Consider the following 25,653-nt stretch of genomic DNA (forward strand, 5'->3'; position numbering starts at 1 on the left):
CCAATTTCCATACAAGTTCATCACAGACATCAAGTGGAAAGTAAAAAGCAAGCCTATTCCAAGAGGGAGGAAGGAAAACAGACAATAGGCAGCATAAGTGGGAGGGATGAGTTACCTCTGTCAGCTTGATGATTTCTCCTGAGCTGAGACACAGCCTCTTATTGTCATCCAGCACCGTGTTCATGTTCTCAATCCACAAAGCATCAACTGGCCCATCAAAAATGTACCATCTCTTGCTGGTGTCAGTGGCCGCAGCTCCCCGCCGGATGAGTGAGGAAAGGATCCCATCTGTCCTGAAAGCAGGAAGGAAGGTAGAGCTTGGCCCATTCTGGTTTTGCTGAAATCAATGGCAAAGCTTCCACCATATAAGGCAAAAGAGCCAGAATCTTACCCTGGTTCATGTGCCCAAGCATTTGTGTGCCTCTCTTGTTGATGAACTGCATCAAGGTCCATCTCATTCTTTCTTTAACTGAGATATACATCTCAGCCTGAGTGGCACCATGAGACAATTTCTTTGGGCATTAAGATCTGGACTTCATGTCACCTAACTACAAATTGCCAACACCTCTGTCCTCAGTGAAAAGCAAAGAGGCCTTGCCAGTATCCAGTTCAGGTCATAGGTGGGTTATCTGCTCTCTGGAGGTGCCTCTTTCTCTCCGCCAAGTGTAAAGAGAGACTCTGGACAGCTATTCTGCTAATTCAGGTGCTTCAGCTGGGTAACTATAGGTTAGGAGGATGAATCCAGGCTAAAGAACATGACCCAACCCTCTTTATAACTGAAGTTCCCTATCCCCAGCTGCCTGTGAACCCAGGTGGTGCTGGAGCTGGTGAACAGGAGAGAAAACACACAAGGAATGTTGGCTGTTGACAGCAAGAACTTAATCTGTACACAGAAACTTGGAGCGAAATTTCCATTCAGGCCCTGAACTCTACTTCCATTATTAAATAATAATTTGTTATTTTTATAGTGCTAGTGAATTCCAGGCTATTGTTACTGAGATCAAGGGAAAACAGTCTGTTCTAAAACTCAGCTGATTAAAACAGATGGATTTGTCTGTAAATACATTTTACATGGCTGCTGTATTTTTCTTTTTGTCATGTTGACGTGTGTGTGTGCTGCCCTTGGGTAGAGTCACATCATAAATAAACTGTTGAGCTTAACTGGAATATCCTAGGAAATGTCCTTCAGTAAAGATGCACCAGAGCCTAGGTTGGGAAGCGCTGTGTCTCAGTATCAATACGTTTGCTTGCTTGCACTTTTTCTAGAAGCAGTTAGTTTCATATTTCTTTAATTTCCTTTGTTTTACAGAACACGCTTAGGGGCAAAGCTAAAGACCAAGTGGTGGGTGACAGGGTCAAAGGGAGATTCACACTACTTTTCACACCCTAGCTTCTGGATAAAGTAAGCTGCAAAATCAACCGCAGGTCACATATGGAAACATCAGCAGTAGGATCTGGCTGTCAAGAGGGCAAACAGGCTATTGGTTCTCGCTTCCAAACCATGTAAGCAAGCAGGAGCCCTGGTAACAGGAATGAAATGCCCCTTTATGTCTGAAAGTCATCCCTCATCATTCAAGGCCACCAGTGTATTTATACAGAACAATTCAAGTATGCAGCACAGAGGTCACTTTTCTTCAGAAGAAAAGCAAATGTTTTGAAGCTGCTGTATCTTAGAGCAGAGGCATGTGCTCCAAAGCAATTGAATTATTCCTTGTTACGCAGTGAATGCTGCCAGCTGAGCTGCAGTAACTGTCTGGGCATGTGCTGGCAGACAGGCCAAGTGCACAATAAAAGATGTGAGCTTAAATCGCCGTGACTGGCTATTGTAGCTTGGTGAGGATAAGAACTTGATTGCTTCTGGTTTTATGCCACTACCCTAAATAGTTCTCAGCCTTGAACAGAAGATGCTCAAGACCAGAAGAAAAACGTTTCCCGTCTGGAAGGAAGGAAAGCAGGTTTTGTAATTTACCACTCATGCGTTAGCAAGTTGAACTCTCCATAAAGCTGGCCCATTGTGATGGATTTGGGATTCACTACACAGTAGCTGACTGCTTCGTAATTCCCACCACTGGCTGCAGGCTGACCTTTCAGTGATGTCATTGCAGCTGCCAGGACTTCGTAACTCTGCAAAAGCAGGAGAGTAACAGAGTTAACTGCCATGGCTTCATAACGACAAGGCCACTTGCTCTCACAGCAACTGCATTCAACAGGCAGTGAGAGAGGAGACAGTGACAGACAATATCATAGTGAGGAGACGTCTGGCTGTATTCACAGAAATAAAGCATTCTAGATGCAGGGGAGGAGGAAGTTAGATCTCCCATACAAGCAGCCTGAAGCATCTCAAGATGTCAAAGTATGTCTCAGCCTTAGAAATCTGAAGCAGAGCTAATAAGCCTCACTCTTTTGAGCTGGGAGATCAGAGTGAGCTACTAATATATTTCACCATGGCTATAAACCAATACTAAAAGGCAACATCTTGGTCCCCTGACTTCTATCTGAGAGAAACTGGAAATGCCGGAGTGAGAGTCTTCTGTGATGCTTAAACCTCTGCATCACGAGGTAGATGATGGTTTGCTGTGGCCAGCGCAGTGTCTCAACCATACCTTTGTCTTCCCAGAGCCTGTGGGCCCCACTAGCATAAGGCCATGACGAACCACAGTGGTTTCATAGAGCTGGATGCACTTAGTCACAAAACCTGTAGAGGAAGATGATGTGGAGTGGGCCTGGGATCTGCTGTCTCTTTCCTAGGACAGAGCACTGGACTAAAACCCCAGGCCCAGAGGGAGCTTGTGGAGAGCCCTTCTCCTCACCATCAACATCCTTCAGATTCTCTTTGATGCAGGATTTGCGAATGGCTTCTTCCAGGATGCCATAATCAACAGGCTTTTCTCTGATCTTGGGAAATAAATCTGAGACAATACCACTGAAGAGCTTGAGGTCATCCTGCAGGAATTTGGGTATGTTGGCATCCCTGATAGCTCGAAGGCAGATCAGCTCCTGCAAAGATTTAAGAACTCAGAACTTCAGAGATCCTGCCTCTCTTCTGTGGCAGCAGACAAGGCCACATTAAGTCTATGACAATGTGAAGTATAAGCACATTTACCTCATTCATAGTAGGATTCTCTCTTTTGAGGTTGCCAGCTGTTGAGATGACAGTCTTCACAGCTCTCATCCCAAAGTCATAGTGATCCTGGAAAATGCACAGCGGAAACAGTGTTATCGGATCAGGAGCACCACGTAAAAAATAGTGAACCTATGCATGCACTGAGTTAGCAAGCAAAAAAACAAAATGAGAGTTATGCCTTCAGAACAACTGCTCTCCTTCACCCAAATCTGCTCTCAGGATCCTTCAAACAACTAATTAGTCCTCAGCTGTATAGACTACGGGTGAGGAAGACGAGAATAACCGGATGATGAAAAATCCTAGATGGAGGGACAAGTAGGCAGGCCTGCTTGGCTCAACTGTCCTGCCACTGTAATCCTAACTAGGACTGAAGGTGAATGCAAGTCCAGCCACAGGGGGAGAAATGAGAATTAGAAAGGAGGGAGGTAGACGAAGAACCAGTATGTGATCTTTTTGCGACAGGCTATCACAAGGCACCAAGAGAACCATCCAGGTCCTTCATGCCTAAACTGAGAAAGCCTCACATTTTAAAAAAACATCCATGGACATTAAGGCACCTACCTGGGTGCTGAGCTGCTCTGACAATAGTTTGAATGTTGTGGTGATCTTCTTTGCAAGGACTTTGGCTTCATTAAACCCAAAGGAATAGAGTGAGACCTCAGCAATCATGGAGTAATCTGGGACCATCATAGCCACAGGACGAAAGAGAGCCTGAAACATACAGTTCCAACACGAGATCAAAACACTGTTGTTTCTTGCTTTTTCCAACAAACTGAAAAGGCAGAGTATCTGTCCCAGACTGTTTAGAGGACACAGCATGAGTGTGCCTGGCACCTGTCAGGGTAGCATCCCTGCAGACTGCAATTTGAGGAGCACCATTTGCTTACAGATGTGATCCAAATCTCAAAATGATCCCAGAAACTTTCCAAAAGCATCACATCCTAACCCTTCTCCTGGACACACTGGTGGTCTGGGTAGCATATAGCACATGTACCGCCCCACTTCTTTCTGTCTATGTTCCTTACCTTCAGGTTATCGGGCAGTTCAGTACGCCCAGCATACCCTGGGTTCATTGTGATGAAGACTGCACAGGATGGGACCAGTGGGATCTCTGTGCCTTCAAACATGAAGTGATCCACCTAGCAAATTAAAAAAATAATCCTCAAAGAACAGAGCCTGACCTGCAAATTAAATAATGTAGCAGAATCTTCCAAGAGGAAAACAATGGCTTTCAGTTAAATTATGCAGCATGGACACACACAGCTGCCCACAACTGCAGCGACTCAACCTGGTCCCACTGCAGGAATCCAGTATTGCCAGCAATATTTTTCCCTGTTTAAGAAACCGGGCTCGTGGAAGATTTACTGATAGGATATAATTTCTTTTTGGCTCTTGAACAGACTTCTATCCCTACAGCTGAAAACAAAAATCTTTCCATTTATTCTGCAGTACAGTTTCGCTCTGAATTAATTCGTAGCAGAGAGGGCAAAGAGAAATCTAAATCTTTTTTAAAGCTGCGTAGGTAGTAATTTCAGATAGGGGATAAAGTAACGCAGAAGAATTCGTGGAGAGCAAGTTTCTAATTCCTAAGCCAAAGTCAGGGAGATTCAGGTCTTAACCCCTCCGAGGCTCCAGAGAAGAAAAAAATACAGGCTGGCTGCTAGACTGGCTGACAGCTAAGTCTTCATGTAAAGCCAACAATTCACTTGACACTGCAACTCTGTGTGCACATGAGCATGCATTTTTCTGCACATATTGGGTTTCGCAAATCCACTAAAGCTTGGATAACACATTTAGACAAACGTGGTGCTGAGCAACTCATGACAGAACACTGGCTGCCTTTATCACAGCTCCTATTTGTATCAGCTCAGTGGATTTGTATCGGAGTGTCTCCCACACCAAAGTCTGCTGGCACTGCAGCTCAAGCTGAGACGTACTTCAGCCTGTGAGAGCGTGGGCAACTATGGCAGCACAGATTAGGGTGAACTCACCCAGGATGCTGACTGTGTAATGGCCTGATATGATGCACCACAGCTACAGCATTGCTCATGCCTCTCCAAGCTCAAGTATGTCTGAGTTGCCCCTGAGCAGTGAAGCTGGTCCTCCGTGAAGATGCAGGCAAAGACAAGGACCTGCCTAGACTAGCTCAAGTGGAGACGTTTTTAGTCTGCCTTTGCATCCACATGTTGATTACGTACCCTCTGCTGCTGTGCTTTTTGAATGGTTGTGATCTGCTGAGCCACCACTGACAGCACCTCAATATCAATGCGGTTGAACTCATCAAAGCAAGCCCACGCGCCAGAGCTGGCCAAGGGAGGAAAAATGAGGGGAGTCAGGAGCATCACACATGAGCAAACTTGCAGTTAAAGTTCAGCTAAATCTAGAAATTACACATCCACATACTGGGGAGGCAGCAGAGAGATGAGAAGTGAACCTAAAATGTCCCTAACATCGCACAGCCACAGCGTACTGGTACAGTGGAAGCAGCTGTAGTCCCTGACCCCAACTCTGCAACCCAGGCCATGGGATGAGTGGGAAGGTGCATGGTCCTACAGCCTGGGACAAGTTCTGCATGTTACAGATTTGGGTTTAAAAGAGATGTCATGCTGAATTTCTGTTCTCTACCTGAGCTGTAAGTGTAGCAGATACAAATTACATATCTCTTAAGTCCATTTTTCAGAGCTTGGAAGACTATGCATAAAGCTGGAAGCACAAAAAAGGTGATCCTCCCACAAGGCATGGTTTAAGAAGTTAAACTACTTACAAAGAAAACATCTGAGAAAAGAGTTTTAGCTTTTGCTGGAGTAACTAATTTAGATTCACCAGTGTGCAACAGACTAATTGAACCAGGTCTGTCTGAAATGTAGAGAAGAGAGAAGCTTCTCTGAGAGGATCCCTCAGGGCTTAGAGCAGTCTTTCTTCGCTGCTCAATTTTGGATACACTCAGTAGATTCTCTTCTTCTTAAGATTAAGCAGCTTGTGGGCTGAAGCTCAGTCCAATGTGTATGATACTAAAACAAAGGCCAGAGCTGCAAACATTTGCACAGGTGTCTAACAGTGGATCGGTGCAAAGCATTTTAATTTTGCCTTAAATGAAGAGGATCTCTTTTTAGCCTCTTTTTATTTTTTTTTCCTCTTCATTGGCTCAACTGTCCCTCCCTTCTGGCAGGAATTTCGTCAACTTTGCTCATTCTCGAACACAGCAGCCCCCTCACTAAGGCTTTGCTTGTTCTTCTGGGATGCTATGAAAAATACCCACCAATTCCCAGTGGCCAGCATCCCTGTATCCTACCCTCTCCTGGATAATGACACGCAGCATTTCATTGTACCTGGCTAGTCCCTTGAAAAACTTTCCCATTGCCATAAAGTCAAGCTGGTCGGAGCAGTTGAACACTACAGTTTGGATTGCTAGTGCCTTCCCCAGGTCTTTTGTTGTTTCTGTTTTGCCTGTTCCTGCGGGTCCTGCAGGTGCCCCTCCAAATTTAAGGTGCAGAGCTCCTGTAAGCGTCAGGTAACACCTACAACAAAGAAGAGACCAGATGATGAAAAGCATTTCTGCTACTGATTTCAGTAAGGGAGACATATGATCTATCCAGCTGAAGACAGGTAGGAATCCATCTTTTACGATCCTGCAGAACCACTTAGATATGTAGCACTCTGCAAAAGAGTTAGTTATGTGGCCTTGATTAGTATTCATGGGCCCTGCACAGACAAATCCTTCTGCCACTGGCTACAAATTCACTCTCCAGAAAAAGGACAGGCACAAAAGGGTAAAACTATTATTGCTGCTATATGTTCTAAAGTATTAGATACCCCATCTACTGGTTTGTAGAAGAGCTCCTTAGCCATCAGGCGGGCATTTTATATGAGTCAGAATACTACATTAAGAATTAGGAGAGTGAAAGCAATCAGTCTGAGCACTGATCAGTAGGAATACAGTAGAACTAATGCCAGGGTGTTCCTATGCCTGCAGCTCAGGTGGTCGTTTACTCTACAAATGGTTCTATTTACATACATTAAGCAATAAGACCAGCGTGGTCAGATCCTTGGTTTAATCCCCAATGAGGCTTGTTCATCCAGAAGAAAAACAAAACCAAAAAACACTTATTACCCAGAAAACAATCTCCTTACCTGTCAGTGAGGGGCGTGATAACCAGACGGCCACTGTTCCCCAGATATTCATAGCCATAGATAAATTCAGCATTGACAGCTCTGATGTACAGGTCCCCCCTCATCCAGTAGTATCTAATGATGAGTGGACATGACATCAGAAGGATAAACACTGGCTGGCAGACAATACAGTAGCTTGTAAGACTGCAGCATGCAGGTTTGGAGATCTGCATGTCATGGGATTTCCCTCTTGAGAGAAGAAAGGATAAGGTAACATGACAGGGTGGACAGGAGTTCTCACAGGACCTGAAATTAGGTGTTATATCAAGCATCACACTCCTTCTTGGGCAGGAGGCATGCCCTTTCACAGTGAGGCTGTGAAACGCCATGGTACGGCTTAGTCGATGTTGCCAAAGTGGATGCCATCAAAACTAGCTCTGTCTCAGATGCCTTAGAACCGGCATCCTTAGCAGGCTTCAATCCCACTCCTCACAGGGATGTTAGAGGCGACTAAGGAACACTGCTTACAGAATATGCCAACTCTGTTTCCACTTGTCATGGACATGGCAGATGGGTAAGGAGAAATAAGGCTGGCCAGGGAGGCCAGGTGAGGTTCAACAGCTGTGATCTCTACCTGAGCTGGGAAATCCACTCAAAATCATTCACGTTTGTCACATTCTCCTCAATCAATTTTGCTGCAACATCCTTGGCGTGGACCTCAATCACAATAAGAGCTGACAACACTGCTCGCTGCATCTTAGATAATTTTCCACGGACCAGGGCAACCAAATCGCCCAGCTGAGTAAGGAAAAGAAAGTACTCTGAAGTAATTCATATCCCAAAGACCCAGCCTGTACTAACACAATGTAATCAAACTCATGGCATGCTAAGTCCAGATCATAGGCTGCGTCCATGCAACTTATGTCTATTCTTTTGTCAGAGACACAAACAATTGCTCAGAAAGCAAATACTGCTCAGGGCTGCGTCAGGGCTGACTTTTTCCTACATTACCATGTTCAGGTGAAAAGAAAGAGTTAGAGCCACCATGAGGCACAGAGCTAATATCTCCCAGGTATTAGGTGTGTTTAGATGCATGGAACAGATATGAAGAATGCATTTTCACTTTGATTTCCACTGTCCATCCCTTCAGTTCTCCTCCACCTCTGACTTCCTGGGTGACCCCGGAGAAGTTATCTTTCACCTTGTTCCTGTCTTCAGGTGATGATCATATTACCAGCCCTGTACATTATTTGAGGTTTATGATGACAAATATCCTTATCCAGGAGATAAGAACCTGGTTTTTTTACATGTTTTTGAGCTGTGCTATGTATGACTGTGTCTCTGTTTCTCCTACAGTATTGTCCTGGCTGTATTTGTAAGTTACCTAAGGCCCGATGATTGAAAAGTCTCTCTCTCTGGCAAAATCTCACCCTTACATTCATTTTCATACCTGAGTACTCAGTTGTGGGAAAAGCCTGCTGGACAAATCTCCAGCTTCCAGAGCTTCAGACACTTCCTTTGTCCAGAAAATCTGGCAGCCAGCAATGACCACTTGGCCAGGCCATTGCAAGATCCATGTAGTACGTGGAGTCTTAAAAAAGATGAAAAAAAAGGTGGTAAGACAATGACTTCTTAATTTATTTTGTTTCTACATATTCCTGCTCCGAGATGCCTGATTAATAAATAAGAACTGAGTTATTGTTTAAGAGGCTTTCGATTTTTTTTTCCTCCCGTTGCTGTGAAGAAACCTTCTCCAGGCACAGGGTCTCTGGACACTGGGTAGAGCAGGTACCTTCTGTCCACTATGCCACCTGCAGGTTAGCAACCAGTTACAAGTGGTCAGCTGCAGGTGAAGAACAGGAATATGTGAGACCCAAAAGCATGTTTCCCCTCCGCTGGCCTGCTCTAACTTTCTAGTTTTAAATTTTCAGACTGACTAGGAAACAGTACCAGAAATACTCGAGACCTTTGCGTTTTTCAGCCTTTCTTGCTCCCCAGACCCGAACAAATAAAATTTAGATTTTCTACCAGCATAGCTTTTACAGAGCAACCAGAGCCAAGATGCATCCCCTATGCATTGACTGAAACCAATAGCTCATGTGCCTTGGTAACTTTTACCACCCCCTAGTTGCACATTATGTGAGACATGAGAGCTGAAGGAGAAGATCCTTATAAAGAGGAAGTTGCCTGGAGAGAGGAATAGATATGGATTCATATAGGATTGTTCCATGATATTGGGAAGTGTTCTGTGGCTGTTGAGTGAGCATGCAGGGTTTGCATTCTTCTGGACCATTAGCTGCTTGCTCAGCTGCACACTGTGCACTTGACCCACACACAGCTGGATTAAAGGTTGTATTTTAAAACTAGTGGAACATCACAAATTCATCAGCCCCATCACTGGTGACCTCTATGGCAAGACTGGAACCAAGACATCAGACACCTGCCAGTCTGTGATAAAACTCTTACCTCTGGATAAATACCAATTGATCTTTCTATGTTGTCCCGTACACTGGCCTTCATGGATTTCTCCACTTCCAGCAACCAGTTCTCCACATTGTCAGTGGGATAGACGGGAACAAACAGCTTCACCTCTTCTTCTTCAGCAGAGTACATGTGCGTGATCTGCAGGTCCTCCTGGAACAGCAGCTAATGGAAGCAGTGCAACAGGAGACGTGAATGGAGAATTTCCTTTCTATCCCTGCCTTCCTGCCACTGGGGGACAGCCAGGCTGTAATGCAGTAAGCTCATTATAAATCTGGTGCCGAACTTGGTTGTCAATTGTGACAATAAAGTGTGCCACAGATGCACAAAATGACCTCTCCAAAAAATGGAGGATGACTGTATGAAAACAAGAGATTCAAATCACTGGTTTAACTTAAGTGAAACAAATCACATTATAAGTAGGATGAACAATTCTCTTTGCCTGTCTAGGATTCAAAGCCTTGATTCCTGTTCAATTCTGCAGATTTAAATCACTTCCGTTCAGGTCACAGTGCCTGGTTTTGAGTAAAATTTTAGTAGGTTCTCCAGTGCCCCAGTATATCACTGAAAGTCCCCTTTATTTATTCCAATGGCTTTGCACCAGGGTTCCAGTTCTATTTTCTTTCTGTTTTCCTAAGCTAATGACTAGGAGATTGGTTTTAGTGTCCGAGTATTGTGGTGGTGCGAGCTCTGACTAGTCACGGAGTCTGAAGTTAACTCCAGCTCCTAAGTAGGCATGAAGGCAAAAAGCTTAATTCAGTTCAGGCTTGTTCACTCCTTGTCCCTCCTGAGGCTGTCAGCAAGAGCGGGATTCCATCCTAACCAGGTGCCTGTGAGTAGACAGCTAAATCTGAGCCATTTCTCTTGGCCTCCACGGTAGGATGAACAGACATCTCCAGAGGGAGTGTCCTCTCCTCCTAAGATGGGTATCTAAGTGAATTTGTGTAAGTTGCCCTTTGCAGATGCCTATCTGGAGCCCTCTGCACAGGAAAGACATGGGCCTGTTGCCCAGAGGAGGCCACAAAAATGGTCAGAGGGCTGGAACCCCTCTCCTATGTGGAATGGCTGAGAGAGTTGGGGCTGTTCAGCCTGGAGAAGAGAAGGCTCCAGGGAGACCTTAGAGTAGCCTTCCAGTACCTGAAGGGGCCTACAAGATAGCTGGAGAGGGACTTTCTACAAGAGCACATAGTGACAGGACAAGGGGTAATGGCTTTAAACAGAAACAGGGTCTATTTAGATCAGCTATAACAAAGAAATTCTTTGCGATGAGGGTGGTGAGGCACTGGAACAGGTTGCCCAGAGAAGCTGTGGCTGCCCCGTCCCTGGAAGCGTTCAAGGCCAGGCTGCATGGGGCTTTGAGCAACATGGTCCGGTGGAAGGTATCCCTGCCCACGGCAGGGTGGTTGGAACTAGATGATCTTTAAGGTCCCTTCCAACCCATTCTGTGATTCTATGATTTTCCCCTCATTGTCTAAGAGGTGATTGAGAGTGCCCAGTTCATAGGCAGATGTCTGGCTTTGAAATGTCTAACATGAAACTGCTTAAATCCCACTCTTAACTCCCACACTTGCAATGCCTACATACACATACAAGTTCCCAGGAGCTACATTTCCACACAGTAGAATGCAAAAGCTCCTCGAGATCTCAGCATGCCTCCAAGTTCCCATGACACCAGCTTCCCAAAGGTGGGCCAAGCCACTAGAGCGCTTGCTTTGCCTACCTGTGCAATGTTCTCAAAGCATTTGTGGAGGTGAGGTTGTACAGCAGTGGGGTCTTTTGTCTGAGACAGTATTTCCAGCAGCTCATCGTCTGAAAGGAAGTAGAACCTAGAAACACAGAGCGAGGTGTGAGGGGAGGCTGTCTTTACTGTAGCATCAGGGCCTACATTCTGGCAAAATAAGGAACAAGCCTATTGCTGTTTCTGACTGCTCACTGATCTCTTTGTATTTGTGTAGGAGAGTAGCAGCCACAGTTCAGCCACCTACCTTTCTGTAGAGACAGACTTCTCTGTCTGCAGAAGTCAGTTATTCCCATACAAAGTGAGTTTAAATGAGTATCAGAGAATAGAAGCATTCTTTCAGGAATAAGGGATGGAGGTACCTGGAGGTTTTCATTTTATCCCATCCTTTCTAGACAAATCATGAGGCACAGATTTGCAACGATGCTACCAGACTGCCCTTAACTCACAACATTTGTGCCTGCCTGTTTTCTCCCCATCAGATGGCAGCATTGAAAGGCGCAGCCTTGCTTATGTTTGCAGTCTCATGACAATATCCTAAGCTGAGACTGTTTTGTTCTTTCTTGGCAGAGTGAACTGGAGTGAGCCTCTCCTTTCATGTTTTCTGAACCAGGCAGCGTGATCCAGCCCACTGAAATTTGGGGTTACCTTGGAAAAGCGCCTCTCTTCATCTCCAGATATTCACTCAGCCCTTTCTGCACAAGTTCGAGTAGTTTGTTGCATTTTCGCAGGTTCTCTAGTAGTGTAGGATCAGGGCACAAAGCTATCACCTATAAACAGAATGGAGAACAGAGGAAGCATCAGTATTCTGAGCACATGGGAGATAAGGCAGTAGAGATAATTGGGTTGCCCAGTGATGTTACTGATAGGATTTAAATGACTCATTCACAGGAGTACTTTCACAGGGATCTGGAGAAGTGTGAGCTTTGTGGGCAAGAGGGGAAACGGCGCTTACGGATGTGACAAGCACATTTCTATGTTCCCCTAAATACCAAAATTTGTGATATGGAATACAAGTGGTGATGGAGCCCTGGGAATTGGAAGCTTGAGAACAGAAGAGTGCAAGGCACTGCTGCCAGGACACAGAAACAGGTGAAGGGCAGCAGAAGAGCCAAACAATGGCTCTAAACAATTTTAACGAGTTGGTCTTGAGGAGGAATCAAAGGAGTTATCTTATGGATTAGGGTTATAGCAGGCCTGGTTTCAAGAGTTGTAAGAGCTAGGGAGTCTGTGTGCTGGGGAGAAGGTATCTGGTGGGGTGGACAGCTTGATGCATGGCATTGCTGGGAATGACTGTCCATTTGGACACCAGAACGAAAGGCCATGTTCCAAGAGAAGAAACCTAGCGCACCACCCTGGGAAAGGTCGCGTGGCTTATGCAGTGCTGCTCATGCCCACACCATTACAAAAGCAACGACTCAAAGGCAGTCCTTCTGTGAGCACAGCTCCAAGGAATCTGGGATGCCTGCACTGGCTTTCATCAAGGCACACACCTCAGGGTTTTCATTGGCATTCTTCATGATGTTCCTCCACTCCCTATCCATGGCCTGGTAGCGCTGGCTTTCCAATGGGAGCTGTCTATTGATGTCCTCTGACCTAAAGATGGGCTCCAAGTAGAGCCAAGAGCACTGGCAGCTCAGCCATTCCTCTAGAACATCCTAGTGGGAAGCAAGAAGAGCATATCAGGACACCACGCTATGAACCTGTTCAACAAAAACATTCAAACTGTGCACCAGAATAAGTTTAAATAAAAGAAAAAAAAAAGAAAAAAAGAGGTGATGCTGCACTTAGACCTTTCACGATTCTAAAACCTACCTGCAGCGTCAGGAGCTGGAATTTCCTTCCCAAATATTTCATAATTTCCTAGCAATCCTGTTTGCCAATTGTTGTCAGCAGGCATCAGAACCAACAACCAGTAGTTTAATGGGGTTAGTTTAGAAATACGTGTAAGCCACTACTAAAGCTCAAAGGGACTTTGTGGTGCTAGGTCAAACTTCTGTGGCTAGTGTTTCTGTATTTTACAGAAGATAGCACTATGTGAGCACACAGTAAGATGGGATTTTATTCTGTGAAAAGAGCTTTCTTGGGGAAGAAGAGCGACAAATAAAATGACTCTGCGATTCTGTCATATCCTCTCCCATGCCTGATACACCTCAGCCCCAGCCTTGCCTATACAGTCATCCATGAAAATATCTTCGAACAACACTCTTAAGAGCATGAATGAAAAGTTGACCATTTCGGACACCAGAAGAAAACCTTGTTTGTCAGGCATTCAAAGGGGCAAGAATAAGGTTGGAAGAACATCCTCTTCTTCCATTCCCAGGCATGGGAGACTGAAAGATATTGGGAACCTGCCCAGCATTGAAAAAAAGCTCAAGTGTTTGACTCCCTTTCAGGCTGCCTTAGTCACACGGCACTATCTACCATTCCCTAAGCACAGGCAGCCGCTCAACCTAGCAAGAGGTGGGGTTTTCCAGTAATACAGACAACAGTGTTTCCCATGATCCATCAGCGAATCCTGATAAGCCACTTCCCAGAAGCAGATTCATGGGCCTTTAGTGACAGGAATGGATGCAATTAAAAGAAGGGGTAGGAAAGGCAGAGTGAAAACATGGACAACATCACAGCCAAAACCACACAGTAAATAACTGAATTTCCCCATGTCACCTGCTGCCTTAGCACTTAGAGTAGCATTTCTTATCCTCGTGAGACAAGGCTAGCACTCTGGCAGCCCATGGCCCAAGCATACCCAGACGGTAAGCAACAATAAACAGAATAAGGTAGTTATGAATAACAGATAACAATGCTGTTGTGCATCAAACACCAGCATTTACACAGAGTTCTCCAGCCAGACATTTGTACTGGAATTTTTCTCCCGCAGCAAAATGCTATTCTGTGTCTGAGCATTCAGGCTCTGGTTTGATGCAGAGGTGCTGGCACAGTCTGCCAGATCCTGCTCTAAGCCGTAGTCTTCCACGTGCTTTCCTACACTGAGAAGTGAATGATTAGCATGGACTTCACAGGGCCTGTAAGAATCTGTAAGGTATAGTATTAGTATAATATGATCAGAGATGCCAGTAGGGCTATACACAGCAACAGGAGAGTCCTGGCCCTGCCAAAAAATGTTGCAATAGGCAGCAAGAGAGCTGGAATTTCATCGCTGCTGTTTGCAGGATAAGGTTCTGAGTTCATCCCCTCTTTCACTAGAGCCACAGGGCTTTGACAGACCCTCTTTCTCCCTAAAGACTGACATTCTCTTGATAGCTGTCCTCCCAGTTTTCTAGCAGCAACTGCTCGTAGTCCATGTTTAAGCATGGCAGCACAGCCCAGCTGCCTGCCTTCACCACAAGTATGCGAGTAAAAAACCAATACCTGTGTTATCTTCAGCTTATTTTCCCATGTGTTCATCCTTTCCTCAAAAGGTTTCTTGAATGGTGAGAAGGACATGCTCTGAATCATGACAATGTGATCATCTAGGAGCTGAGAAGCTTCATCAGGGTTTTTCAGAATAAAGGTATCTGTGTCTTTGTAAGGTATCACAGTAAATAAAACGGAGTTCCATTCGCTCTCCATCTTGTTGAGTGCCTGGAACAAAGGGACAAGCAATTTAATTTTCAGATACAGCCTGTGCAGTGGTTATCCCACCTTCTACAACTCTCTTCATGCCCCACTCTAGCAAGGGATGGATTTTTGCTCTTGGATTCCACTGGAAACTGAAGCTGTGTATTTAACACATAACATACTCAGCAACAGCACGCTTCCTCCGCATTGGCCATGGAGTCAGCACCTCAATGCTGTCCTGAAAGGAGCACCTCGAGGGCAAAAAAGGGCAATTTCATCTCCAGGCCCATTTATGCTACTAGATGCACAGAGGCTGTCAGTGAAATGGCTATTAATGCTTATGGTTAATGACAGCTTTGTGAAAGCGGTAGATATCTATTGGGAACTCACCTGAAATTTCAGAGAAAAAAAGCTGCCAGAAGGTAATGACTTTCAATCAAGACCATCTTAGGTCATACCTAAACTGGTGAACTGAAGCTGAAAGACTAACCTATGAATCTCCAGAGCCAGCAAGTCTTCCCTGCATGTTTGCTGTGTTAAAGGGTTTGCCATCTCCGTTTCCAGTCACAGCTAATCTCCCTGACATAACATTTGAATGGCAGAGTGCAGACAATCAATTTATTCTAACTTAAACAGTCACTAATCCCACAGTGAGGTGGGAGACCCAACCAGTGTATCATCATAACCAGGCAGCACTGCTATGCTACAACTGAAATTCTGTGCAAGGCAAAATGACTTCTCCTAGTGTGTGAACTCAGTTGCGTGGCCATTGCTCCCCTCTCTAAGGGCAGCAGCTTTTTTACTTGTGCTGCAGAATGTGTCTAATGCTCTGGGACAACAGGAACATCATCCAAGGCAATGACCACCTGCTCAACAGAAACATATTTGAGAAGCAACCAACGACACAGCAAGTCCCCCTCTCCTCACATTCTCAATGGCATATTCCTTGCCAGCTATCTCAGCCACTTTAGTAATGCTCTTGATATGGTCCAGCAGGTTCATGTCCAAGCAGCGACCAACTGTCAGACTGGGTTCTAGCTTGATATCGATGTTAATATCTTCCGACAGCATCTCCCAGTGCCGGTTTCTCATACCAGGATTGTGCAACCCTTGAATTAAGGGGACGTATAGTCTGAATTCTTCAATCTTGTCTCGAAACTCCATTGCCACACCCTGGCAGGCTTTCAGGGAAAAAAAAAGAACATCATCAGCAACTACAGTATGTGAGACAGTTGCCTTAAGGAACTTCCTGGAAGTTCGCTAAAGCCTGATGTGCTTGTAGATACACGGTATAAGGTAGGTAAGAAGCAGGACAGAGCACTGGAAAATGTAAGTTGAAGTAATCAGGACACAAAGGTGCTCTCTACATGGCTACTAAACAAGGATTCAAGCCCACTCCCAGAAGCAGACCTCCCTGTTAGCCAAAAGTCTGTTACAGCCAAGCCCATGTTAAGCAGAAGCGTGCCTTAGCCTAGAGCTCACCAGAAGATGAGAAGGAAACAAATTTAATTTCTTAATATGGTCCCAAGAATGATGAAGCCCTGTTTGCCAATAGATATTTTAGAAGCTCTGTCCATCGTTCCAAGATCTTCACCTCCTTAACAAGATTGGGTTGTGAGTTATCTTGCAGCATCCTAAACAGAAGATGGACACTATACACAGGAGCTAGAAGTAGTCTAGGATCACAGCCAGCTATGGAAATTGAGAGCACGCACAGGGGGGCCTTGCCAGCCTATGGCCACACTAGAGCCAAAGGTGCTTCTGCTTCACAGAAGCGACAAAGTCAAAGCAAGGGCTTTGCGCTCTAGGGGCATCCTGGAAGCCCACGTATCTGCACTGTTCACATCCTGCCCTTTTTCAGCTTGTGCTATTGAGAATGAAGCAATGGACAGGCAAAGAACATGGGACTTGCTTCCTTTCCAAAATCTGTCTACAAAATGTACCTCCTTTTGTTGAACCCTGTGTGGTTGTACTGCATGCTCACAGCAAGGATATGGCCACCTCAGACTCCCTGCTGTGTGGTATGCAAAGACAAGGCAGACTCAAGGACGAAGCATGTATTTTACCAGGTGCCAGGGAATATTGCAATCAATATGAGCAGGTATTCTTAGTATTTCTGTTTACCATAATGATTCATAGTTACTCACGCATCCACTCATCACCTCCTCCATCAGGGGTGATTCATGGCATTGTTTCAGAGCGAGTTCAAGTTAAAAAGGATGAATCAAAAATCTCCCACTGCAAAATATATTTCAATCTAAGCCATCTGGCAGGAGATTTTAGAATTAGCTCTAAAGAATGACCAACGGATCTCTGAGAATCATGGAATGGGAAGTTTAGCTACAACTGAGGTATCAATTCCAGCTTTACTGGGAGCCATGATTAACAGACCTTCACGTGAACTGCAAAGGCTGGATGCGATCATCTAAACTTCATACACATTCAGGAAGGGAAAACAGTTATTACATTCCACGGATCATTTCCAGATTTTGCAGTTTCATTTTATTCATAACAAAATCAAGATCTCATCTAGCTTTCCATTAAATTCATTGTCCAATAGAGAAAATAAGACTGGCCAAGAAAACAGCACCTGGAAGACCCAGATTCAAGCTCCTTTGCTGCCTGACTTGTGTAAGGACTTCAACCCACATGTCTAGACACTGGGCTATATAGTAATTCTCTATCACTAGTCTGGACTATTTTACTTTATATAAATGAGTAAATATTAACTGCAAGATAAGAGGGTGGCTTTTATTTCAGTACTGTCTTGGGATTAAGTATAAAAAGGATTTGCAGCCTGGTTGTTTCCATGCCAAACTGCTACTTCAAGCAGCAAACTAGCATCTAGATGTGAATCATCACAGTTCCAGATAAAAAGTAGAAAATAACTTTGCTAGCATTTTCTCAGCTGGCTCTAATACACACAACACATCCATGTGACATCCTGACAATCCCTGTTCAGAGCGCTCTGTGACATGCCTCACATCAAAACGCTGACATGCACCAACCTCCCTTCCCCAGACTGCTTATCTACCTGGTGAATCCTTGAACCGCTTCACGCATCTCTGCATTGTCTTAAAAGAGTCACTGACATTCTTTTCTAGCTGCTCAGTCTCAATTTCCACGAGAGGATCATTCATCCAACTCTCATACCACTGCATCCAGTCTGACACTGTAGTCCAGAGATCATAGTATGGCTGGAAGTCCTTAACCATCCTGGATAGCTTGCTGTACTTTGGAAAGAGAGAAAAGGCAAGCATAAGCAACAAGTGTATTCACCTCCGGACAACAGCTTGCATGTCAAAAGGCCAAAAAAGGCACAATTCTTTTTGAATCTCTAGCAAGCAATGAGAAAATGCGTACCTCAAAAGGATGTATCAGACTACCTTCTACTGAGATCACAATACAGATGCCAAGGGAAGACAAAAAGCAGAGTTGGGCTTTACACTTTCAAGCCAAAATGCATCCAGTGGAGCTGTGCCTGCACCATGTGTCTGGCATGGAAAGCACTCTCTCCACTCGCCTCTACAAATGCTCTGCTGTAGAATGTGGAGATTTGGATGAGCAGTCCACAGACAATCACTGAAAGCACACGCTGCACAGTATACCAAAACTTGGCTCCTCACAGTGAAGGAGAAGTAATCATAGACTAGGGAGGTAGGAATGGACCACGTGAATTCCCCTTCTACTCTGCAGCCAGACTAGGCTGGACATGGATGACAATGATTCATTGGCAGCTGAACAGCTCCAGGCAAAATGAGTGTTTGCAAGTATATAAACTGTTGCCTTCGGAAAACATGCTACACTCTGAGCCCAGTCAGCTGCCTGCACACCACATTATCATTCACATCTGTATAACTGCAGTAACAGCCTTACAGAAACTGATGCATCTTAACTGCTGCTTCAAGACCTTCCCCATCCAGTTCCTCCTCATTAACATCACTTGGATCTGACTGCAGGCACCCAAAGTCTCTCACAGAAGTGGCAATATCAGGCCCATGAACAGCCTTCCACATTGACCTGAAGTATTCCTTCCTGAGGAACTGTGTCTCATTATTTCCTCTACCTACCACCTAGAAGGCCCAACAAAGATTAGGGTCCAGTAGGTACAGGACCTGACACTTACATTTGTAACTTTCATCCCAAAGATTCTTTCCCTGTTGTTGTACAGAATTGCCAAATTCTGAAGCTCCTTCAGCTGCTTCCTCACCTCCCTTGCTTTGTGAGCTAACTGATGAGCTTGGTTAACGTCCACCTGGATGGAAAATCCACCTACAGTCAGCTGGAAGAGAAAAGGCAGGCATGAGATGTGGGTCTGAAGCTGAGTGCTGCCTCTGCTCAGATTCCTGGTGTGTGCTTTGTCATACTCAGGCGTCAGATTCTTACGCTCACAATTGCACCTCCCCTAACCCAATTCTGCTTCTGTTTAGATGACAACGAAAGCAGGGAGGAGAAGCAATAATCACTGGTCAGGTGGTTGAAAGCACAAATGTGATGACCAGCTGCTTTTTGTCTTTGTGACAGTAGTTAATCCCCAAGGAGTAACAGCAATGAGTCTATGCCCAAATTTCTTGCTACTGAATTTATACTGCTATTATAGAATCAGTGAAGTAAAAATTATAGCTCTCCTAGGTCACTCAGTTTGTTTCCAAGAATTGTCTAACAACAAATGTTCAGAGATTTTCTAATAACTTTTTTGTTTTATTTTGGTGGTTTGGTTTTGTTTGTTTGTTCATTGTGGGTTTTTTGTTTATTTGTTTTTCCTTTTTCTTTTTTTTTTTTTTTTAATCCAGTGTTGGGTTATTATCATTTTGGGAGGCTATTTCCAAGATAATCTAGGTCACCAATTATAGCCTTTCCCAGATGACATTTTTTTTTCCTATATTTAAGAGTTTCTGGTGAAAAACAAAATTCAAACTGTTTCAGCAGAAACCAGAGGTATCTCAGCTCCAAAACTCTGCTTTCAGGGTCTTTCATGCGGGACGAGTTCCATGACTGAATGCTGTATTTTCCCCCTTGATAGCAGTGCATCATGGGAGATGCTCTGTAGGGAACTGAGTACACAAGAAAGAAAAAGGAGGTGCACGTGCTGCCCGAGCACCAAGAATCAGAATATTGTATCTCAAAAAACATCCCCCTGGTGAAAATCAGTATTTCTGCAGAGAGTACTCTTTCACACAAAAATGAAACTCTTAATAAAAAGCCCAACTTCCAACAAAAAAAAACAGGGGTGTGTGTGATGGTCCAACAGTACATTGACCTAAAAACTCATCTGGCTAAAATCTCATCTGAAAGTTTCCTGCCTGGCTGACCACAAGAGCTTCAAGGCCCGCTTCTCTGGACAGTTTATTGTCAGGGGCTTAATACCTGCATCTCCTCCAGTTCGTCTTGAAAGCCATTCTGATCTATGACCTGGATTTTGCGAAAACTGTCTTCATCCTCCAGGTGCTGGAGCCGAATGGACTCAGTTTGCATAGTTATTTTCAGCGGCCAGTAACTTGCAGCCCACCTGCACTCATGTGATACAACAAAAAAAAAAAAAAAAAAAAAAAGAGGAGAGAGAGAGAGCAATTTTTTGAGCATATGTTTGAAATGCTGAAAATAACAGAATGAGAAAGCCAAATCCCACCAAACAAGGAAGCTTTACAACAGCAGAAACACATGTGGTTTCAACAAAACACTTTTTTCCAGCTTGTCTTGTTGATATGCAGTCCTTGTGACTAGGCTATTCAGTTGGAGAGGGCTGGGGAGAAGTGGAGGGCCTTTTTAAAAGGAACAAATCCACTACATTGCTGAAAAGCTGGGAAAAAGCAAAATAACAGTTGGCATCCAGAGGGAATGCCTGTCTTTGAACGTATTCACAAGGAACTGAAAAAAATGGGGTCAGAGTCTTGGCTTGTGGCTTTTCAGGGCTACTGAAAAAGGCAGTCTCCTGTTAAGCAGGGCAGTGAGGGGCCAGGGTAACCCAGATACAGTGAAGCCCCGGACAGCAAGGCTTCTGCAGAGCACCCTGGGGAGGGCAACGCAGACACAGGAAAGGCTGCACAAACGGGCTGCTCATGCCAAGGCAGGTTTCTTGGTTCTTGCTCAGCCATAGCCCACCTGTTACTCCATTTGGACTCGTTAGCTTCTGTGCAGTGCCAGACGCAAGCTTTGCAGTGTTACGCTCAGGGTCGCACCCCTCCCAGCACCTGGAGATGCAGCAATCTCCAACTAGTTCTGCATGTGCCAGGTCTGGCCAGTGAGCATACAGCTACATCTGTGCTAAGCTGTGCTAGAGCTGAGCTGCTTTCCTGCAGCTTCTGTGGGTTTTTTGCACTGTGCATCCCGTGTTTCTAGTTCTAGGAGCACACTGCAGAGTGCCCACTCACTCAGGTAGCAGACACAGTGGACCAAGTCCATGTGATATGAGAGGTGCTTCCAGGGCTGAGCTGGCTATGGAAGCTGCGTAGCTGTGTTTGTGAGCTGACTCTGCTACTGGGGCATAGTCAGGCCCCACTCTGAATAACATAGCCAAGGATAAAATCAAGAGGAAACTGCATGGAAAAGAGAAGCAGTAACAATAATATAGGGTTCATTTTCCCTCCTAGTCCTAAGCAAACACTGGTAGGGTTCCTACCTAGGAAGTGTTCATTCAGTTTCAGACACAGACTAAACTGTGCACTTTGAGACCTTGCAAATGTCTCAAAAAAACTAAAAGAGCTTTAATATGTTAAACAGGTTAATAGCTACCAGTTTGCTTTGCCCCAGGCCAGAAGGCAGCATGAACCCACATTTCTTCTCTATAAGCTTCATTTCAAGAATTCAGTGCTCATATAGCCTGAGAGGCACTTAAAAATTCTGCTGGAAGCCTTGACAGACACATAGTTCCTTAAGCACTGAGAGTGGTAATTGCAGCAAAGTGTGCCACTTTGACAGTGGGAGAAATGCTTTGTGCTCACATGTCACTGAAATCTTCTTCAGTAAGATTGTAAAGGAATTCCTCCATGACCCTGTAATCTTCCGTGACTTCACGAATCAGTTCCTGCACAGGGTGTAAGAGAGACAAAAAATAGACACCTTTAGACCATGCTGATTCCAACTCTCTGGAGTATCCCTCATTTTCATGAGGTGCCTTCGAAGGGTGTTAGTCACAGAAGCTTAATGTGATGTAGGCTGCTTCTGTGCCGTGCAAACAGTGGGAATGGATTTACAACCCCCTGTTCTGTGAATGATCACGCCACCATCACCCTCCGTTCTATATGAATGAAAAGAAGTGTGACCTAGTGGATAACGTGCTGGAGAGAAATGGAGTGTTTTGGGTTATCCACCAGGTTCTTTCCTTGGCATGGACAAGTCAGTTTACAGCTTGATGCCTTTGTTCCCCGTTTGTTCACTGGGAGAAGACCTACACTTCAATTTGTCACTAGAATGTCCTATTAGAAGAAATACGTCAACAGCAATATGAGCATTTGGCAGCAGAAATATTTTCTTCAAAAGCAATTCATTTTTAGAAGGCAGGTATTTGGTACACAAATGCAGAATGGATCATGAAGGTAGCAAAACGCATACGTAAGTCTTTTGGACAAGATTTTTAACTGCCATTTTGTTTTGCATAGATATTTAAATCAATGATATGTGTATTGAAAAATACAAATCTTAGGAATTACAAAAATAGAAAGCCAGGAATCTTATGGTGTTGCATACACAGACATCCAAGCACAAAAAAATTATGGAGTTCTGCTTCTGAGACACCACACACTGCATTGACACATTTCCTCCTCACTTCCCTTGGTGTTCCCTGTCCATAAGGAGAGCATGCCTTACCTCCTGCACAGCCAGCTGCTCAGGCACTCCCTTCATCCACTCCCGCAGCTCAGCCAGCTCTTCAATACTGTTTGGTTTCTCATGCATTTTGTAGCTGACGGCTTTATATGCATCACAGATCTGCAGGAGGACATAGCAAAGAAAAGACCATCAAAAAGTCTTTACTTGCTAACGGGCAAACTGAAAAACTTGCCATGACCAACCCACTTTCCATTCTCAAGGTGGTCTAAAGCAATGAGTACACAGTCCTGTTCCACCTTTTTCTTTCAACAGTCTTTCTCCACTCATCTCGTTTGAGCTCAAATGGAATGAAACTACCAAAAAAAGAGGAAGATGAACCATAGGTATGTGGTTGAAATGATGACAGTAACAGATTTAGACAACTCGCTGGCAGATGCGATTGTCTATATTCCAGTTATCCTCAGAGCAAGCAGAAGGATCTTCCAGTTGTCTGCTAGGCAGATCTTTTCAATCTACCAATATATTTTCATAAGATGGCAGGGTTTTGAAGACTTTCATCTAAAGACAGGTAGCTTTCAGGCACATAGTTTAAGTATATTTAATACTTCATTTGGTTGAGTCTGCGTATGTCCCCTCTAGTCGTTTGTGGGGTTTTTTGATTTTGGGTTTTTTTTTGAGGGGGTTGGATTTTTTTTTTTTTTGTTTTCAACTAATCACTCCAATGCAATCTTTAAAATGTCCTCATTAATGTGGCCTCAGTTTCTGTCTTTTGGCTGTTTCACAAACACAGTGACTTCAAAAGCGTAAGGACAACACAAGACACTGACAGATAATTTACTGAACCAGGTAACTTACATTCTCCACCTGCAAATGGAGGTTTTTAGCCAGTATGTCCAACATGGAACTTGCAAGCGCTTTGTATTTTTTGGACAGATTTTGCTTAACACCTTTTATGCTGACATGGAAGGGACCAATGGTGATAGAACTAGGCAGAGTGCTGTCCAGGTTCTCCTTTTCAGCCAAGTGCATGTCTACTATATTCTTCACCTCCTGGGCAGACGGACATTGCTCTTTGTAGTCTCTGTAAATAAAAACATCAAGAAAAAAAAAGGTAACACAGATCTTAAGATTATTTGAACATCCAGGCTGTTCGTAAAATGTCCAGATATGTTCACCCAAAGGATGAAGACATGAAATTAATAATGAGTATGTTTACTTTTATTAAAATATGCATCCATTTGAATGTATACAACTTCCTGCAAGCACAGACTGAGAGGGTACCAATGCCTTGTGGACCTTACAACCAAAGATATGCCTACATAGGAAGTGAGGAGTGTTCGTATCACAGTCAAGTACCTGAGCACTAGCTTTAATTGAGCATGGGAAGCTATAGTAGCAAAGACATCCCATGTAAAGTCCATCTGTTTGGGTGACCAGCCTGCACCGAAGGCTCTGCTTCAATGTCTTCACCACTATGATTACCAATGCCAAGCAGAGGAAGCCAGGCTGCCTATGCCTACCTGCAGTGCAGCTACACCCACATAGCGATGTAGACAGGCCCCCAGTTTCAGAAAATGTATATACGAGAAGACATGGAACTGGTATGTAGCTGAGGAACATTACTGAGGAGCAAGGGAAGAGACAGACTCAAATCTGCAATGGGTTTTAAAGCACAATAGGTGTGGAGTGGAATAAGAGCACAAAATAATTTAGCTGCAGATAAGGAGTGGAAGAAAGATGAAAGAGGTACCAAGGCAAGAGGAGAAGGAGAGACAAAATGAAAGCACTGGTGTAAACGGGGCAAGATCAGGAGGCACCATGGGGGAGGGCAGGCACTTCAGTGTGCTCTAGGAAGAGACAGGAATTTGTCAGACAGGATTTGTAAATTTATTAAGCTGGAATAACAAAAGAGAAAAAGCGCTTCAGTCCCGCTGTTTGGAGAAAACACAAGGCCTAAAGGAAGACCATTAAAGTAACAGCGGCTAAAGGACAGCATAGGTGCAAAGAGTTTTGGCAGTGAAAACAATGAGGCTGAAACAAAAGAAAACATTACTGTCTACAGAATGTAACCAGCCTGAACAGACGCTATTTGAAGGAGGTCAGAGTCAAGTATGCTAACTGGATTTTCAAACAGGATGAGTCATTTTTAGGACCATTAATATCTCCAATTACACTTACAAACATGACAGGAATGTGACTGCTGTCAGAGGCAGGAAGAAATTCTCACTGCCACCACCAGTGTCCTCTAAAAGCATGGACCATTGCCCAGTGCTGAAGGCTGCCTCTGATGGATGCCTGATGTCAACATCTGAGGCACGTCACACACATTCATTGTCTCAGAACAGGTCCTGCATGCTCAAACGCATCCACACAACAGCTTCTGAAAAGTCTTGCCATGTGGGTTAGAGGGCCCTCTGTCAGAAGCCACTTACCTTAGGAGGTACTGGATGTCATTGTTATTTAGCTCTAAGAACTTCTCATATCTCTTGGCGTAGGCTTGGAGGGGGATCAGTGCCTTTTGAATGGCAGACCGCATAGTCTCACGTAGTTCTTCCACTTCTGGTTCGTGCAAGCCCACCGAGTCCAGCAAGGGTGTGCCTGTGATAAGTAAGTTCTCCAACACATACTGGAAGAGGAAGGATAGAGGTCTTTCAGGACTAGCAGAGCTAACCATGGAGGTTAGCTAACCCCTCAGGAGAGGGGTGAGACAATTGCTACTGGCACCTTTGGGAAGTCATGCGGTCCATCCTTCTACATTGCGTCAGGAATTGTTTCATCAGTTTTACGTTGCACATCCCCCCCCCCCCCCCCCCCCCCCAAAGAATGAGGATCTAGGGAGACAGGTTTTTCACAGCCACAGGCAAAAGTATTC

The 25,653-nt window shown here is 44.6% G+C and overlaps 1 protein-coding gene across 1 annotated transcript in view; it reads right to left on the reverse strand.

Moving 5' to 3' along the window:
* DNAH1 (dynein axonemal heavy chain 1) overlaps positions 1-25,653 on the reverse strand; it is a 72,081-nt gene that overhangs the window by 33,177 nt on the left and 13,251 nt on the right. The window contains 25 exon segments of the mRNA XM_075432705.1: positions 116-293; positions 1,970-2,124; positions 2,604-2,695; positions 2,811-2,997; positions 3,104-3,190; positions 3,686-3,835; positions 4,150-4,263; positions 5,323-5,428; positions 6,454-6,642; positions 7,256-7,369; positions 7,869-8,032; positions 8,685-8,825; positions 9,701-9,880; positions 11,436-11,541; positions 12,102-12,223; positions 12,947-13,111; positions 14,826-15,038; positions 15,942-16,195; positions 18,049-18,247; positions 19,141-19,296; positions 20,382-20,523; positions 21,956-22,038; positions 22,821-22,940; positions 23,637-23,862; positions 25,214-25,407. Of these exon segments, the coding sequence (XP_075288820.1) occupies positions 116-293; positions 1,970-2,124; positions 2,604-2,695; positions 2,811-2,997; positions 3,104-3,190; positions 3,686-3,835; positions 4,150-4,263; positions 5,323-5,428; positions 6,454-6,642; positions 7,256-7,369; positions 7,869-8,032; positions 8,685-8,825; positions 9,701-9,880; positions 11,436-11,541; positions 12,102-12,223; positions 12,947-13,111; positions 14,826-15,038; positions 15,942-16,195; positions 18,049-18,247; positions 19,141-19,296; positions 20,382-20,523; positions 21,956-22,038; positions 22,821-22,940; positions 23,637-23,862; positions 25,214-25,407 (3,837 nt within the window).

Source organism: Opisthocomus hoazin, chromosome 11, assembly GCF_030867145.1.
Source record: "Opisthocomus hoazin isolate bOpiHoa1 chromosome 11, bOpiHoa1.hap1, whole genome shotgun sequence".
Classification (NCBI taxonomy): domain Eukaryota; kingdom Metazoa; phylum Chordata; class Aves; order Opisthocomiformes; family Opisthocomidae; genus Opisthocomus; species Opisthocomus hoazin.